General features: G+C 52.6%; 1 protein-coding gene across 1 annotated transcript in view; it reads left to right on the forward strand.

Moving 5' to 3' along the window:
• LOC105695671 (titin) overlaps positions 1-18,356 on the forward strand; it is a 43,959-nt gene that overhangs the window by 24,174 nt on the left and 1,429 nt on the right. The window contains exons 3-6 of the mRNA XM_012417449.1: positions 6,793-6,840; positions 6,928-7,404; positions 7,861-8,145; positions 8,450-18,065. Coding sequence (XP_012272872.1) covers positions 6,793-6,840; positions 6,928-7,404; positions 7,861-8,145; positions 8,450-18,065 — 10,426 coding nt within the window. The remainder of the gene's footprint in view (positions 1-6,792; positions 6,841-6,927; positions 7,405-7,860; positions 8,146-8,449; positions 18,066-18,356) is intronic.

Here is an 18,356-nt window from a genome sequence, read left to right on the forward strand (position 1 = left end):
TGCCAGCGATTTACGGGTCCGATCAACGACATTGCTGCTACAGGTTTGACCGGAGTGCTCAGGACGGGGACCGCTACTTCCCACGGCCGCATAATTCCCTGTCGCATAATATCCGATATACAAGGTCTTAAAAACGAATCGCATTATTTATGAGACAGAGGGAAGGGATTACTTCGAGGACGAGCTCCGATTATCGTAGCCCTCCCTCCACGCAACAGGGAGAAAGGAAGAGACCGACGCTCTCTACAAAATGGGCCCCTAAGGCCCAATTAACGACTGCATGCGATATCAACATTCGCACGTGAAACTGACAGTCTCGTATACGGCTGTCAAATGTAGAGCAGTGACGAGACAATGCGAAATTTTTCACGGGAAAAAATCCGCACTAACTCGCGAATCGGAAGAAGAAACGAAGGGATGTTCCGAAAGAGACCGATGCTCTCTACGAAATGGGCCCCTAAGGCCCAATTAACGACTGCATGCGATATCAACATTCGCACGTGAAATTGACAGTTTCGTATACGACTGTCAAATGTAGAATGCAGTAACGAGACAATGTGAAATTTTTCACGGGAAAAAATCCGCACGAACTCGAGCATCGGAAGAAGAAACGAAGGGATGTTCCGAAAGAGACCGATGCTCTCTACGAAATGGGCCCCTAAGACCCGATTCTCGACTGCATGGGATCAACTTTCGCACGTGAAATTGACAGTCTCGTATACGACTGTCAAATGTAGAGCAGTGTCGAGACAATGCGAAATTTTTCACGGGAAAAAATCCGCACTAACTCGCGAATCGGAAGAAGAAACGAAGGGATGTTCCGAAAGAGACCGATGCTCTCTACGAAATGGGCCCCTAAGGCCCAATTAACGACTGCATGCGATATTAACATTCGCACGTGAAATTGATAGTTTCGTATACGACTGTCAAATGTAGAATGCAGTAACGAGACAATGTGAAATTTTTCACGGGAAAAAATCCGCACGAACTCGAGAATCGGAAGAAGAAAGGAAGGGATGTTCCGAAAGAGACTGACGCTCTCTACAAAATGGGCCCCTAAGGCCCAATTCTCGACCACATACGATATCAACTTTCCCACGTGAAATTGACAGTTACATATACAACTGTGAAATATTAACCAGTGCCCCGCGAAAATGCAAATTTTCTCGAGCGAATCCATTCGTATGCGAAACAAATGCGATAGGATCGGGCCCCTGAGGAGGTTGGCGAAGTCGCCGGCAGAGCGGGGCAGTCCGGAAAGACCCCTAGCCGAGAGGGGCCCGCCGACGAATAAGGGGCCCGAAGTGGCATAGCTACGCGAGACTAGCGGTTCCTGCTCCATCCCGCCGATGCTGGGAATTCTGGTCAAACCTGTAGCGCAGGCACGATGTCACTGACCGGACCTGCGGGCCACTTACGGTCCCCGTCGCACCTGACCCCGGAGTCGGGCCCCGGGCGTTCCGTATTTACGCTCGACGTCGACGAGGTGTCGCCTCTGCCGGTTCCATCTGCCCCCTCCGTTCCTCTCCGGAACGGGCCCGCGGGGCCAGGGGGCCTCCTCGCAGCAGCGTGCGAGTCGCGAGAGCACGCGTTCGCATCGCGGAGAGGACTCTTCCCGTCCTCTTTGCCGACCTCCTCTCACCTCCTCGCTTCCTGGTAACCTCCTCTCCGGGGCCGCCGAAGAGGCGGCGAGAGGTCAGCCGCGGTCATCCAACGAGGAGCGCGTATAACGGAACGCGCGTGGGTGCAACGTCAGCGTGACGCGGATTAAGTAATCGTATTAGCCGAGCACGCGTGCTAATCCGCGCGGGAACCCTCCAGGAACCCCCCTCACCCCCGGGTCACGAGGAACGAAGGGGGACCCTGACCTCTTTGCGATTCTTGACCCGAGAGATATAGCGACTTCCTTTATATATCGGTACTCGCGTTCGGTCGCCTAGGTTATCAAGAGACTAGGTAGAGTTTCGCACCAAGTACGCATATAATAAAGTATATGCACAAAACCTTATAAACGCGAAACACTCGTCTAATCTGCCAAATTTAGCCTGGCGCTGCAGATTGGACAGAAAATCGTCTAAATCGATGAGTTCAGATAATGACAACGTTAATCGGGTCCTCGAAGTCGAAATTTTGTCTCGTGATTATTAAGCCAGGATTGAAATTCCCTGTCGTATATGGTACCGAGACATGCCACGTTGAATGTCTCACTTCGCTTGAACGGCATGGTACTCGAGATACTCGGTAGAGTTTCGCCCCAAGTACATGTATGGCCGAGTATGAGCACGAAACCTCGTAAACGAGGTATAAACGCGGAACACTCGTATAAGCTTTATCTGCGAAGTGTAGCCTGGCGCGGCAGATTGGACAGAGTGTACGTGTATACGAGATTACTGAGGATGTAAGGTTCCCAGTGATCTGTTGCTCCTTCCCGTTACTCTGGATAGCGCAGGAAAAGCGGGAATTTACGGGGACCACGGGGGTCCTTCGCGAGCCGGTAGACGAGATTACCCCAGTTTTGCGGGGAACTGGATCACTCTAGGTCCTCGTAAACTTCTTTACCGACTAGCCACTCGAGTAACCTCGTTAATTGGTTCTCCTCGTCGAGACGCTAGGCGCTGCTATGCTCCATTTAGGAACGCCGGATGCAGTATAATACTTTACCAATTTTTACCATCCAAATACTTTAACCAATTTTCAGAACCTTCGCATAGTTGTAATTGCAGAGTCTGGGATATCGGCCTTCCTAGGCTGACCGCGCCCAATGTTAACTTCGTTGATCGGGCCTTTGAGGTTAGGTCCGAAGGCGGCGGGAATTTTGAAACGCGGACTGCCGCCTGTAAAACGGCACTTTCACGTCGAGTGAATCGAACGAAAAGAGAGAGGAGCAAGAAGAGTACCTCGAGGAGTAAAGAGGCTCGTTACGTAAGGCTAGACCGATCTCTTTCTCCGCGCGCCTCTCTTTTTCTCGACCGGCGCGAGAGGGCGCGCCGTCTCTCTTCCTCCCGGGGTCTCCGCCTCGGTCGGCCTCTCTCGCTCCGGTTCTCCGCGGCGCTCCCTGCTGCAAGTGTCTCAACCGGCCAAAGCCATTCCACGTTATGAAATCATCGCCAGACCGGCCTTGCCGCGCGAAAGTTCATTACCATTAACCGCGCGTGCTGGCGGCTGCCATTGGTTGTCGAAGAGGTTAACCCCGAGATCGTTCAAGATCAAGATTTCACGGCCATGTTGGATTCGCGACACGCACGGCGAATTGCAACGCCACCATACTAATGGACATTTAAGAGGACATGAAAGATTAAATTGGAAAAATATGCATGTAAAATTTTACACAAATTTTACCACGTGCTGACCTGCGCCTAACACGTGTTTTTTAGAGACAAAATTTAATTGCAGCTAAACGTCGCATATAAATGTCGGTAATGGGATACGGCAGGTTATGTTACCACTTGAATATTCAAAACGGCTTCCCACCTAAAAAGGGTATAGATGAATTTCACTTTATCGACGTCGATTCAAGCTTCTTAGCGCCTTTCATATCCTCTTAATCCGGGAAAAAAGTTGATGAACGGGAAAAGAGACAGGAATTGAATTTCAATGTTTGCGGATCCTTTACGCCTCCGGGACGCGTTCGAGTGGTTTTTGTCCACCGAGGTATTCGATGACAGAGTCGGAGGCAAAGCCCGGATAATGGGCGGACCCGGGGTGTGGCGATTCCGATTTTGCAAGTTTTACGTCAGCGATTAGGTGTCGGCGATGTTGTCAGGCGAATTCCTCCGGTTATTCATCCTGGGGTATAAAATTCGCGCGCGGGTGGACGACCGGTTTCGGGACCGGAGTCATCGTGACTCGGCTAATGGGGCCCGGGGGTTTTGTCGTCTACTAGTGGCAAGAACCTCCGAAGAGACGGCATTCGCCAAAGGCCACGATTCGGCCATCGGTGACTCGACGAAATTCGCAATCGCGACAGGATACGGCCCAGGATTCGGGAGGTATTCGGGATTCGCAAAAAAGAGGGGCCCGTCGAGCCGAACGTCCAGCCGGTTCGTGCCTTGGGTACCGAATCACGCGGCGCGCAGCGTTATGCGCATCGACCGCGGAAATTCCCTGGAAATCTCAAGTCGGGGCCCTATATGGGTCAGGGCGGTCTTAGAAGAAAATCTAAACGCTTCTTCCTCTTATCTACCGCTAAGATTCTCCACGGATTATCCCGCAAGAAGCAAGTTCCAAGTTGGACACCACGGTGGCAGAGGGCACCCGCCGAAGAACTCGGGCCCGCGGGCCCCTCGGGAGAACTGGGTTAGGATCGGTCCCGATCGAGAGGTCTCCTCAAGGCCGACCTCGCTAATCGACTCGTTCCTTCCGTCGAGGGCCCAAACTGCCGATTGCCCTGGCCAGACCAATCATCATCTCGCTCAGCCAGAATCGGGCCCCGATTGGCGGACCTTTGGGCCCGGGACTTTCCCCCTCCCAGCCGCCGATCGCATCCGGAGACCATCGAGGACGAGCTTTTTTGCCGCAACTTCGCGATCGGGGTCCGTCGAGGCCTCGTCGATTCCCGGTGTCCGTTATCCATTGTTCGCCGGAGATCGGTCTTGCCCGAGAAAACCGGGACTCCCGGGGCCCGGCAAGAAACCCCGAGACGCCCGGGCTTTTTCCTCGGGCCCCGAGGGACGTGTGGAGGAGCAACGCCCGATCTCCGGGGATCGGCTCGAACAATGCCAAAGGTCATGGACTCCGGGCCCCGCGGGCCCGTGGGTCCGCGCACCCTCGGCGGGTCTCTCTTCCGCGGCCGTGTCGGTCGGGCCCCGCGGCGCGCGCATCGTTGGGCCCGACCAGAGGCGCGCGCATGCGCTCAAGGTGTACCTTGCCCGAGTCGAATCGTTCTGCCATCATCCAGAGCTTATCCTGGATTTTCATCGAGCCGACTCTCGCCTCACTGTACGCAAACTGAAGAGGGAACCGAGGGGGTATTAACTCAGAATATCATAGCTTTTAATTCTCGAAATCAGCTGGAAATCGAAAGCAAAAATCACCTGAGATCGTTGGAAATCACCAAAACATTGCCACAATTTTAAGGCCGAAATCGTTTCCACTGATTTCCGAGCGAATAGCCCCTCGGAGGGAACTGCATACCCGTTAAGGAGCTTTCCTTTTCCCCTTGGTAAATCTAAAGTAAAAGGACAAACCCAACAGCGATCGACGATCAACGATAGGGAAGTCATTACCGCCTGGTCCACGCGTCGCATTTCGTGGGAATCCTTTTTGCCGATCCTCGATTACCGACGGCCATCCAACAGCGGACAAATCGGACCCTCTCGGCCCGTCCCCTCGAGCTGGGGACCAGATCGATCGGCGATCGACGATCGATAGGAGGTCGTCCACGCGTCACTTGTCGAGCAGATCCTTTTTCCTGGCCTCGCGATTGGCAATTACCTGGGGATTCTCGACACCGGGGCAAATTAGCCGCTCGGAGGCGCTAACAGATCGATTCGGCCGTAAAAATAGATCGATCAGTGATCGGCGATCGGCGCGAGGTCGTCTGGTAGTCCACTTGTCGTGCACGGCGCGACGTGCAGAACCGCGCTACGTGGAGGCACGCCGACTCGACACCTCGTGGGACGAGAGATCGAGGAGGAAATGAAAGGGGGAAAAAAAGGAGCGAGAGGAGGCATGGGACCACATAAGCTCATTCACGAAGCACACGGTTCCCCGTACAATCCGATTCCTCGGAAATTGTCTGCGACTCGCGGTGGAATGCCGATTCCCTCTCCTCGGCTACCTGGCTGCCGCTGCACACGTACGATCAACTCGATCGACCCATCGATCCTATCGATCCCGACGATCTACTCGATCATACGGCCTGTCACGATCCTGCCTCGCCTATCCATCGGTCGTTTCTCCCTTTCTCTCCCTTCCTGCTGGACCGCACTCTCGTTTGCGACCTGGAAACCACGATATCAAATTTGATACGTGTCATCTATGCACACCAAAGACGAGATTAAAGAAGTTTCCCATCATTTTAAATTTATACCAAGAAGCGAGTAATTGACCCTTGGCAATTTAGCTGTAAAATCTCCGATTTTAAACAGGTTGACCAGTCTTTTTGCGGAGGATGTAATTCTCATGAAAGTGAAGTCTTGAATAAACAGAAAAGTATCGAAAATTTCGGCGAAATCTTCCTCCTTTATTTTCGTTCTTCTCTTTATGGAGAGTCCTTTCCTTTGTCGCCCAGGCATCGATGTCTCCGCGACTCTCTTTGCGGAAGCGAGTGTCGATTTCTCCTCGTCGATTTCTTTCAACGAATCCGTGAAATCTGCGAAACCCCTCGAAAATCTCCCCTCGAGAGCTGGCAGGTCCTGCTAGCTTCCTTAATTATCGTCCTACCCTCGGGAGTTGGCGCGGTTCTACGGGAACAATCGAAGTTGGCTCCTGTTCCCGGCACTTCAATTTTCCAGACGCCAGAGGGAGAGCCCTCTCGGTCTCCCGTGCGGGATTCCGCTCGCCGCATAGAATTCCCCGCTGAACGGTCCGCGAGGGTGTTAACGAGAATTCGCCCACGTTCTCTCGCACCATATGACGCGCTTTGACTCATGCAATTGTTAGATACTAGTTCACCCTCGCAAACGCGTCCCTGGTTATTGTGATAGACTCGGAGTCCTTAGGGTACCTCTCCCCAGGGGGATGGACCGGGGGATTTTTAGAACATCTATGGAGCCATTAGAAGATAAATAAAGAAAGCGATCCCACTGATTGCTAGCCGGACCCTAACTCGCTTCTTCTTTCTGCCCACAGCGCCGGTATACGACCAGAATACCACGCAGATCGCAGAGCTCGACGGAGGTGAGGATCACTCGACTCCAGGACCTTGCACCTGCGAGATCCACCTGCAAGATCGCCCTGAATGTTAATTTCGAGACTTTATTCCAGGTGTCGGTGGGTGCTACTACAACTTCCAGCACTACCGCGAGGGCGACAGGATCGTGACAAACGAGCCCTGCTTGAACTGCACCTGCCACAATCGGATGCTGATGTGCTACCTCAGGGTGTGCCCCTTCAGCAAGGCCATCGGCCAGGACTGCACCGTTGAGAAGAAGCAGGACCAGTGTTGTCCCGTCATCACTTGTCCGGATCTACCGGTGCAACTGCTGACCTCCACCACCAGTGCTCCTTCTTCCACTCCTGGACCCACCGATGTTGGGTTCCGCGACAATTACGGGTGCAGGGTCGACAACACTTTCTATGCCGATGGAGCTCAGCTGCCCACGGACTTCCACAATCCTTGCGAGCTATGCTACTGCATAAGGAACAGGACCACTTGTGTCATGCAGGAGTGCACTTTGCGAGTCGCTGGATGTAGACCAGTCTATCAGCCCGGTGTCTGCTGTCCAGTCAAGTATAATTGCGGTAGGTACTTCCAGTGACCTGAGGTCTCGAGGAGACAATTTTACGGCCAGGTAGACCTGGCATGTTCCTATATAATTAAATACACGAGTAAATGGAACGCTTCCGTGCGGTTCTCCGCACTCTAAAGATGAGCAAAGTTATCAAGGTGCCAGGCTGAAGACAAGACAAACGCGGTTCGATATAATGCCAGGTCTGCCAGAAGCTGTCCGACGATATTCTATGCTACCTATCCTACCGATCCTTCTTGTTTTAAAGTCATATGGGCTACTATTAGTGGAGCTAGAATTTTTTTTCCAGTCCTTTTGGGGCATCATCTTGAGAGATGTTAATTTTCACGTTAATAGGGAGAGTAACTTTTAGGAGTCACTCTCTCGTGGACACGTATTCCCGTCTGATGGAAAAGAGATCGATCTCAAAAGACGTAGAAAATCCTCATTGAATCTTCTACGTTTTTAGATTATGACGAGGAAGCCGAAACCACGGTGGGACCAACACCAGGACTCGTGATGACGACCACAGTGGCTCCGGGGACCGTCGCGGCCCAATGCTACCACAAAGACAAGATCTACCAGGATGGAGAACTGATCTATTCGACCAATCCATGCCAACACTGTTACTGCTTCCGGGGAGATATTGCCTGCGCCGTTCAGGACTGCGGAACACCCATGAAGACCCAGGGGAAGAACTGCACCGCCCTGCCGCCTCCTGATGGGGAATGCTGCCCGACCACGTACCACTGTGGTAAGAATCCAATCTGCGACCTGAGTGTCGATAACTTGCCTCCGCACTCGGGGTATAGACATTGCACATTGACTTCCCCAAAAAGAAGTTGCTGGCTGGTCCCGGATGAGGTGTCCACAGCGCGTATTATTGTGGGTACAAAGTGGTACCACTTTCAATGACTGCCTTATCCGAATTGCTCTCTTATTATGAACGGAAAATGACAGTTGGATATTCCGAGATGCATGATGGAAGGAAAGTTAAGATTAAGTGCGACGGTGTCATCGTTGAAGTAATTATTAATTGGGGTGGTTTCCTCTTGCAGAGAACGATGAAAACGTCACGTTGCCCAGCGGCGGTCTGATCGAGAACGAGGTGGCCATTACTCAGCCTACAGTCTTGGACAAAGAAGAAGGAGCTCAGAAACCCGTAGATGAGACATTCCCAGGAGCGGATAATGTGATTCCTGAAGACCATCATGACGACGCCACACAGAGCACGATAGAGGAGACCAAGGTGCCAGAAGATGTGTCAGTGAGTGAAGCCTCGTCGACCGAGACTGCTGTTACCAGTTCGCAGCCTACCGATGCTGCAATAGAAGGCGAAGAGGTTCCTGAAGAGGAGACCAAGGTGCCAGAAGGTGTGTCAGTGAGTGAAGCGTCATCGACCGAGGCTGTTGTTACCAGTTCGCAGCCTACCGATGCTGCAGTGGAAGGCGAAGAGGTTCCTGAAGAGCAGCAAACGGAGGGTCCTGAAATTAAGATAGAACCTGAAGAGAAGGTCGAAACCATGGAGGTCGCAGGTGGAGCAGAAGGTGCTACCGAGGAGCCTGCTGAGGCTCAGGCAACTGAAGGTCCTGAAACAGAAATCAGTAGTACCGAAAAGAGACTCCCCGAGCAAGAGCCGACATTCGCGACGAAGAAACACGACGAAGAAGTGGAAACACCTGAAGAGGGTGCAACGGAAAAATCCCTTCCCGAAGGAGAGGTGAAAGAGGAGCAGACCGAAGCCACCACTGGCAAGGAAGGCCCGCAAATTGTTACGGAGGGACCTGAAGCACCTGCGGCTGAAGAGGAACAGAAAACCGGGTCGCCGATTCCTGAAGTGGAAGTTAAACCTACGGAACCTGAAGCACCTGCGGCTGAAGAGGAACAGAAAGCTGAGTCGCCGATTCCTGATGGGGAAGTTAAACCTACGGAACCTGAAGCAGTAGAAGGAGAAACGACGGAAGCAGGTCTCGAGAAAGGATCAACCGAAGCTGCCGAAGTTCCAGAAGAAAAGATAATCCCGGGAATTCCTGAAGAAGCTTCGAAAGAACCAGGTGAAGAGGAAGTCCCACAAGAAGAACCCGTGACCTCAGGGATTGACCAGGTTCCGACAGAACCGGCAATTGCTGAAGAGAAACCCGAAGAGCCTGGGAAACCTGCCGAGCCGGCCGAAGAGGAGAAGCCGCAGGTTGAAGAACAGGTACCAGAGGGTGAAGTTCCCTCCACCGAAGCTGGAATCACGGAGAAACCGGTAATTGAAACCACTCAAGAGACGATTCTAAAGGAGGCGTCGACGAAGGTACCAATTGTCGGTCAAGAACCTGCCAGGAAAGACGATGAAGGCATCGAGACCCCCATCTTTGAAGAGCACAGAACATCTGAACAACCCCCCTTGGCAGAAGGCACATCCACTGAAGCTGTCGCAAAAGAATCTTCAACATTGAGGTCGCTTGAAGGGGTTCATCCTTCGGAAAGTCCCGCTCTTCCTGAAGAGAGTATCACGCCAGAGGAGAAGAAACCCGAAGAACAGCAACCATCGGAAGAATCCGCACAGAAACCAACGGAACCAGCAAGTGGCGAATCCTCTACGGAGGCAGCAGTTCCTGAAGAGAAAGGAACTCTGAAGCCCGAAGAAGAAGAGGAAGGTGGAAAGATCAGCACGGAAGGAACTCCTTTGGTAACGTCGCCTGAAACTTCCGTCACCGAATCTGATGAGACGGTTAAAGCAGAGCCTGAGGCAGGACCTGAGGTTGTTGAACCTGAAGTAGGAGTCTCGAGTACGGAGAAGCCAACAGTGGAGGCAGAAGGAACATCTGAGGAGCCGGAAGTTCCGAAAGAAGGACCTACAGGAATACCTTTGCCTGAACGTATGCCTGAACTGAAGGCTGAAGACAAGGACGCGGTGACCGATGTGCAGATAACCGAGGGCTACCCCGATGTTCATCATCCTGACATGCATATACCAGATAGTTTAACGATTGACCACCTTCCGGCCTCTTCAACGCCTGAACCTTCTTCAACATCTGCTCCTGAAGAGGTACCCACGACACCAGGTTTGACGCAACAAGAAGAGGGGTCGACGGTTACGTCCACTGAAGCTGAGCAACCTGTGCAAGAAGAAGGCGCCACTACTGCAGGTGCAATCGCTGCGTCCGAAATTCCTGAAGAGAAACCAATCGTTCCTGAAACTAGTCACAGTACCGAATCTCCAGTCCCTACGGAATCGCACGTTCAGCGAATTCCCCCAGAAGAAACAGTAAGTACTGAAAAGAGTATACCTCAGGAAGAAGGAGTAACGGAAGGTGCAGCGGTTCCTGAAGTGGCATCCACCGAAGGTGCAGCGGTTCCTGAAGTAGCATCCACAGAAGGTGCAGCGGTTCCTGAAGCTACACCCACCGAAGGTGCAGCGGTTCCTGAAGTAACATCCACCGAAGGTACAGCGGTTCCTGAAGTGGCATCCACGGAAGGTGCTGCGGTTCCTGAAGTTGCATCCACCGAAGGTGCAGCGGTTCCTGAAGTACCGTCCACCGAAGGTGCATCGGTTCCTGAAGTGGCATCCACCGAAGGAGCTGCTGCTCCAGGTGGAGTTGAAGAGCAGGAGAAACAAGGAGAAACCAGTCCTCAACCCGCCGAGGAAGAACCTAAACCAAGTTCTGAAGAAATACCCAAGACAGGGGAGGAACCTGAAGAGGAAGAACAGAAGCCAACCGAGGGGTCAGCTCCTGAAGAAATACCTGAAGAGGCAGGACCGAAGATTAGCGAAGAAATTGAAAAGACCACCGAGGAAGGTGCGCTTCCGACTGAAGAACCATCGGTTGTTGAGGAAGGAACAAAGGAGTCGGTTACACCGAAGGAAGGTGCAGAGAAACCTATTGAAGAGGAGGAAGGAACCAAATCTCCAGAGGAAGCAACGAGCACAGAAGAGCCGAAATTAGTTGAGCCTGGCTCGACGCCAATTGCTGAAGAAGAAGCAACCAAGATTCCTGGTGCTGAGGAACCGGCAACAAAATCATCAGTTCCTGAAGAACCTTCAGTTTCGATTTCCGAAGGAGAAAGCACGACCGTGAGTTCGGAGATTCCTGTAAAACCTGAAGCCGGAACATCACCGGGACCAGTTGAAGAAAAACCTGTAGAAGAAGCAACCGAAGTGACTTCTGCTGTTCCTGAAGAACAACCTGGAGTATCTCCGAAAACATCGGACGAGTCTCATCCCGAAGAGATCCCAAGTGTTACGGACGAAATTATCGGATATACCACTGTATCATCATCAACTGAGAAAGAAGCTGAGGAGGGAACACTTGCAACTGAAAAAGAGGCGACCACGATCGGAGTAGTTGAGGAACAACAAACGGAGAAGGCAATAACTGAGGAAGCACCACTAGAAGTGACAAGTAAAGCTGAAGTAGAAGCAGAAGAGAAACAGACAGAAGCTCCTCTCGAGTTCTCCACTTCTGTGAGTTCCTCGGAAGTTCCCGAAGGTGTTACCGAAGGTCAGCCTGAAAAAGAAGAGATCAAACCGATTCTAGGAGTTGCTGAAGAAGAAGCAGCGAAAGCAACCGGGGCTCCTGAAGAGAAACCTGAAGACCAGACCACTGCGACTCCACATGTCGAAGAAGCGATAACAGAGAAAGCAGCTCCTGAAGAGGAACCTGTGTCTGTAGTTGCTGAGGAACATCCAACGGAGCCATCCATCGTGAAAGAGGCAAGTTCCATCGTTCCTGAGGAGCCAACGGAAGCACCAGTCGAGGAGGGAGGGACGCAGGAATCTGTCGAACCTTCCGTTCCGGTACTTGTTGAAGAACCATCAACAGAGACTTCGATACCTAAAGAAGAGCAACCTGCCGGTACTTCATTACCTGATGAAGTTACCAAGACTCCCATAATTAAGGAAGAACCCGCCGAAGTAACAGTGCGCGTTGAGGAACCATCAAGTGAGGCTCCAGTTGTTGTTGAAGAACCGACAGAAAAAACCGTCGAAGAACAGAAGCCGATTGAAGGACCAGCCGTGGAAGAGATGCCGACTGAAGGACCAGCTGTGGAAGAGAAGCCGACTGAAGGACCAGCTGTGGAAGAGAAGCCGACTGAAGGACCAGCTGTGGAAGAAAAGCCAACGGAAACGTCTGCCGAAGAGAAACCGACGGAGAAATCTGCCGAGGAGAAACCGACGGAGAAATCTGCCGAGGAGAAACCGACGGAGACATCTGCCGAGGAGAAACCGACGGAGAAATCTGTCGAGGAAAAATCAACGGAAGAGCCAGCTGCTGAAGAGAAGCCAACGGAACAGTCTGTCGAAGAAATAGCAACGAAGGAACCAACCGAAGAACCCGCGGGAGAAGCGAAGCCGACTGGAGTTCCTGCTGCAGAAGAGACGCCAACGGAAGAACCTACACTAGAAAAGGAACCAGTAGAAGAACCAACAGAAGAAGAGAAGCCAACTCCAACTTCTGAAGAAGTACCTGTTAAAAGTACCACCGCTCCCGAGGTGAAATCGGGTACGGAACTGCCAGAGGAGGAACCGACTAAAGCTGCGCCTGAGGCGAGCGAACCTGAAAAAATACCTGAAGAAGTTTCACCGCCCGAATCAGCAACTGCAGCTCCTGGAGAACCAGAGTCAACCAGCAAACTCGCAGACGAAGAGCGTCCAGAAAGCACACCGAGTGAAGCACTCCCGACCGAAACCGCCTCAATACAGCCATCAATCCCTGAAGAACCAATCACGGAAAAGAAGCCATACGACGAAACTGCAGTCACAACGGAACCGGCGATTGTTGAGAAGACACCGGATGTTGAACCTCAAGAAACCGAGAAAACGCCTGTAGAAGAAGGAACGACACCATCAGTTGTACAAGTCTCCATTGTCGAAGAGAAACCCGAAGAACCAGTTCAGGAAATTGAGAAGCCGGGAGTGGAAGTCGAAGAGCAAAAACCAGCTACGGAAGAAGAGACATCACCAACCGAGAGAATCGATGTGCCTTCTTCAACACCAAGTGCTGAAGAACAGACACCGGTTCAGGTAACGGAGGAAGTGGAACTAGCACCCGGTATCCCAGGAGAAGGAAACTGTCTAGTGGATGGTCAATCCTTCAACAACAATTCGGCAATTCCACCTGTGAACCCATGCCAACTGCGCTGTCGGTGCATCAGCAGCATTGTCCAGTGCGACCTGGTTGAATGTTCTCCACCGCCTTCTCATCTCTTCAACTGCATGCCCGTGCACACGGGTGGAAATTCGTGCTGTCCCATGTACTCGTGCAATGCCCTGTCCACCCCAGGATTGGAATCAGACAACCAGATGTCCGGCCATGGAAAACCGGAACAAGTGGATCAGAAGACCGAGGTACCAGAGACGACGGAACCAGCGATAAAGGGAGAGGAACCAGCAGCACCTGAAGTCACGGAGAAGACCGGAGGTGTCGAAGAACCTCAGGAAGTTCCAGAGAAGACTACGGTTGCAGTTGAGGAACCAGTTTCTTCACCAGCTGTCCCAGTTGAGACACCTACCAGCTCCGTGGAGCAGTCCACATCCCCAGTGCCTAGTGAAGGAGTTGTCGAAGAAGAGCATATCCCAGTAAAGACGACGGAAGAGGAACAGGTACCAGTGTCTGTTGTGACGACCGCACCGGAAGAGGAACAGAAACCCGTGGAAGCAGCAGGTCCCGACACTCAGCCTGAGGGTCCAACCGACCAGGTACCAGAACTGCAAACTACGGTTCCAACGGTGAAGGAACAAACCGAAGGTCCGGCTGAAACCACTGTTCGACCAACGGACGAGGAACAACAGGGAACGGGTGCTCCTGCAGTATCACCTGCCGAGGAAGTGGCTACTTCAGCACCGGAAGAGGGAACGATTAAACCTGAAGAACACCCGACCGAGGCTGCTGGAGTCGAGCAGGGTCAACCGGAACCATCTTCAACTGCTCAGCCATTGGAAGAGATCACTGAACCATCTAAGGTGGAATCAACCAGTCCAGCAGGTGAAGCATCAACGGAACCTGTGGTAGGTGCTGAGGAACCAGAGAAGTCTAGTTCACCTGCTGGTCCCGTAGAAACAACGATATCAGGAGTGGAAGGCGTGGAACCTGAAAAGCAAGAGCCTACGCCAGCTGTAGAGGGAAAACCAGAGCCTGAGGAAGGTACAACCGCTGGTCCACTTGCAACGGAAATCCCCGCTGTTCCGGAAGTCACGGAATCTGGTGCTCCTACTGAGCAAGGAGCAACTGGCGAGCCTGAACTTGGAACGCAAGCCCCGACCAAATCGGTTGAGGAAGAAACCGCAACGGAGGGTCAACAGCCACTTGGCCCCGTTCCGGAAGTACCAGAAATTAGCTCCTCTCAGACACCTGAGGAAGGTCAGACGAAGGCACCAGAAGTCACGACTGAGGGAATAGTCAAAGAATCAGCTACCGATTCTGGAGAGATTGTTAAACAAACAACTGTGGGTGTAGAACTTACAGTAGAACCATCGGAACGGCCTGAGGAATTACCTACTGGACCAATTGAAGGAGATAAAATCCCCAGTCCACTTGATGAAACAGAGCAGCAGACTGCCGGACCTGAGACTGTCGAAGGGGAAACTCGTAAACCTGATGAGGAACTGGAACAACCTGGCGTACCTGTTGAAGTGCAGACCTCAGCACCTACAGCTGCCGAATCTTCGGAACCTGCAGACAGTGGAATATCTGTAACTGATGTATCTACCGAGGAACATAAAACACCTGAAGAGGAATACGTGGAACCTGAAGAGGGACACACCGAGCGTACGGAAGTGCATGTCGAACCGGAGGAAGGACACATCGAACCTGAGGAAAGACCCGTCGAACCCGTGGAAGGACACGTTGAACCTGAAGAAGGAGTGACAGGTGCACCTGATGTGCCTACTGAGGAACCAGGTGTGAAAGTAGAAGGAACGACAAGTGCAGCAGAAGAGGAGGCCGAAACACCTGCCGCCCCGATTGTCAAAGTCCTGCCAACTGAAGAGCCTGTCGAAAGTCTGACGGAGGAACCAATTGTAGCTGTTTCGATTCAGACTGAGGGATCAGTTTCCCCTGTTGCAGGTCAGACCGAGGAACCGACTGTACCAGTTGCCGGTCAAACTGAGGAACCGACTGCACCAGTTGCCGGTCAGACTGAGGAGCCTAGTGCACCAGCTGTGGGCCAGACTGATGAACATGATATACCAGTTACAGGACAGACTGAGGAACCGGCTGCACCAGTTACAGGTCAAACTGAGGCACCCATTATACCCAGTACAGGTCAAGCTGAGGAACCTGGTGCACCAGTTGCGGGTCAGACCGAAGAAACTGGTACACCAGTTGTAAGCCAGACTGAAGTACCTAGTATATCAGTTACAGGTCAGACTGAGGAACCGGCTGCACCAACTGCAGGGCAGACTGAAACACCCATTGTACCTAGTGCAGGGCAGACTGAGGAACCCATTGTACCCAGTGCAGGCCAGACCGAGGAACCCATTTCACCTGTTGAAGGTGAAACCAAAGGATCAGTTACCCCCGTCGAAGGCCAAACCGAGGAACCTATCGTCCCTCTCGAAGGCCAAACCGAAGAACCTATTGTCCCTATCGAAGGCCAATCCGAAGAACCTATTGTCCCTGTCGAAGGCCAAACCGAGGAACCTATCGCATCTGTCGAAGGCCAAACGGGAGAACCTGCCGTGCCTGCTGAAGGCCAGACCGTAGGACCTACTAGCCCTGTCGAAGAACAAACCGAAGAACCTGTTTCACCTGTTGAAGAAGGAACCGGCAAACCTGAAACGCCGGTGCAAGTAACGGAAGAACCTAAGCCAGCCGAAATCACCCCTGGCGTTGAAGAAGCAACGCCGACTGAAGAAGTTCAAATACCTGTGGAAGTTAAACCGGAGGAACCAATTGGTGAAGAACAGCCCAGTTCCACAGTTGCTGCAGAAAAGGAACTGCCAGAGACTTCTACAGCTGAAGCTGAAGTCACGAAACTAGCTGGCCTTGAACCGACCACGCTTCCGAAAGAACAACCGGAAGTAGCACCTGGCACTGAGGAACAACCTGGTACTGAAGCAACTGGTGCAGACGTATCAGAAGGATCAATCGAGGAGCAGAAACCTACGGAAGCCGAAAGCACGCCCACCATAGAACCATCCGCAGAAGGTACGACACCGGTTCCTCAAGTTGCAGTAGAGGTCTCGTCAGAAAGGATCCCCGAAGAGGAAATCAAACCTGACCAGGTGCCACTAACGGAAGAACCTGAGAAGTCCGTTGAATCTTCTACGTCACAACCCACCGAACCAGTCGAAGGTACCACCGAGAAATCCATAGAAAAGAGTCCCGAGGAATCAACGCCTGCCGAAGAACAGAAACCTGAAGAGAAACCTGAAGGGCAACCCGAAGAGACCCCAGCGGAAACGCCAAGCCCCGAGGGAGTGGCACCAGATACACCCTCTTCAGCTCCCGAGGAGCAAGGAACCGAAGGTCCCAGCGCCCCAGAGACCATCGAAGAACATCTCCCAGAAAACGTCACCGCCGAATCTACGACCGAGAGGAAGCCGGAGTTCTCCACGGAAGCACCCACTAGTCAAGAAGTTCCTGAAGTGTCCGTCACCGAAGGGCTACCCACAGAAAGCTCGGTGGCACCCGAAGAACCCGAAGCCCAATCCCCAGTTCCAGAAGGCGAGGCCCCAAAACCAGAAGAACTGCCAGAATCATCCGTCCAACCTGAAGGAACGACACAGCACCCGAGTCTTCCCGAAGAAGGCACAACCCTAGCCGGCGTGGAGGAGCCCAAACCCGAAGAGCAATTCCCCACGAAGGTAAGTGGCCCCGAAGAAGCGACACCCGAGTCTCAGTCTTCTCAGCCTCCATCCGAGGAACCCATCACCGAGGCGCCTCAAGAAGGTCCCGTGGAACCGCAACGGCCATCGGAGGAACCCCCAGCAACGGACCAGCTGATCAAGGAACCGTTCACAACTCCAGCGTCCGGAGAGAGCTCTCAGGAGACCTCGTCCGAAGAGGAAGACCACTCACCGGAACTCCCAGCGTTCCCTGAGGAACCCGAAGAGCCCGAGAGCCAACCAACCATCAGGCCTGAGCAGCATCCAGAGTACGAAGGAACCAAACGACCAACCACCCCACCAGGGGTCTACACTCCTGAAGTGGCCAGCACGATCTCTCCACCTGGAACCTCCCAGAGCCCCCAGGGCTACCCCGAGCATGGCGTCACCGACGAGGACAACCCACACTTCCCAGTTGATGGTGGAAGCTATCTGAACCCTGACGAAGAGGACTACGGCGAGGACGACCAGGCCATCTATGGTCCAGGAACTTGCCGATACGGCGGCAAGGTCTACGTTTCCGCCCAGCAGATCCCCAGGGATGACCCCTGCGACTTCTGCTTCTGCTTCCGAAGCGACATCATCTGTCTGCAGCAGAGCTGTCCTCCGCCCATCCATGGATGCCATGAAGAGCCCATCAGCGGCTTCTGCTGTCCGCGGTACGAGTGTCCCGTGTCCATGGCCACGAGCCTCAACATTACCACCACCACGACCACGACCACGACCACCTTGCCCCCTCACTTCCCCTCTCACGTCTACAAGGGTGCAGCTAGACGCAGTGGGTGCCAAATCAACGGCAGGGCCTACCGTGTCGGCGAAGTCGTCAAGTCCGCCTCTGGACCTTGCCTCAGATGCACGTAAGTATACATCTCCTTATTAACACCTCGATACACCTACACTCTTAAAAAAATCCATTCAAAATATATTATACAAAAGATGACATTTTTTGTCAATGTACAATATTTCATAATTGCTATGTACAATTCTGTACAGATACACGAATCTTAGTTCCTTCAGATTCCATTCGAATTTCAAAGTTTCGTATAATTTCATTAAAATTTAAAAATCTCTCAGTTTCCGAACACATTCGTGAGAATTCATGGACGATGTTTTTTACTTCCAGTACCAGTATACATTTAGTATTGAAA

This window comes from Orussus abietinus, unplaced genomic scaffold (genome assembly GCF_000612105.2).
Source record: "Orussus abietinus isolate OABI.00-Male unplaced genomic scaffold, Oabi_2.0 scaffold4, whole genome shotgun sequence".
Taxonomy (NCBI): Eukaryota; Metazoa; Arthropoda; class Insecta; order Hymenoptera; family Orussidae; genus Orussus; species Orussus abietinus.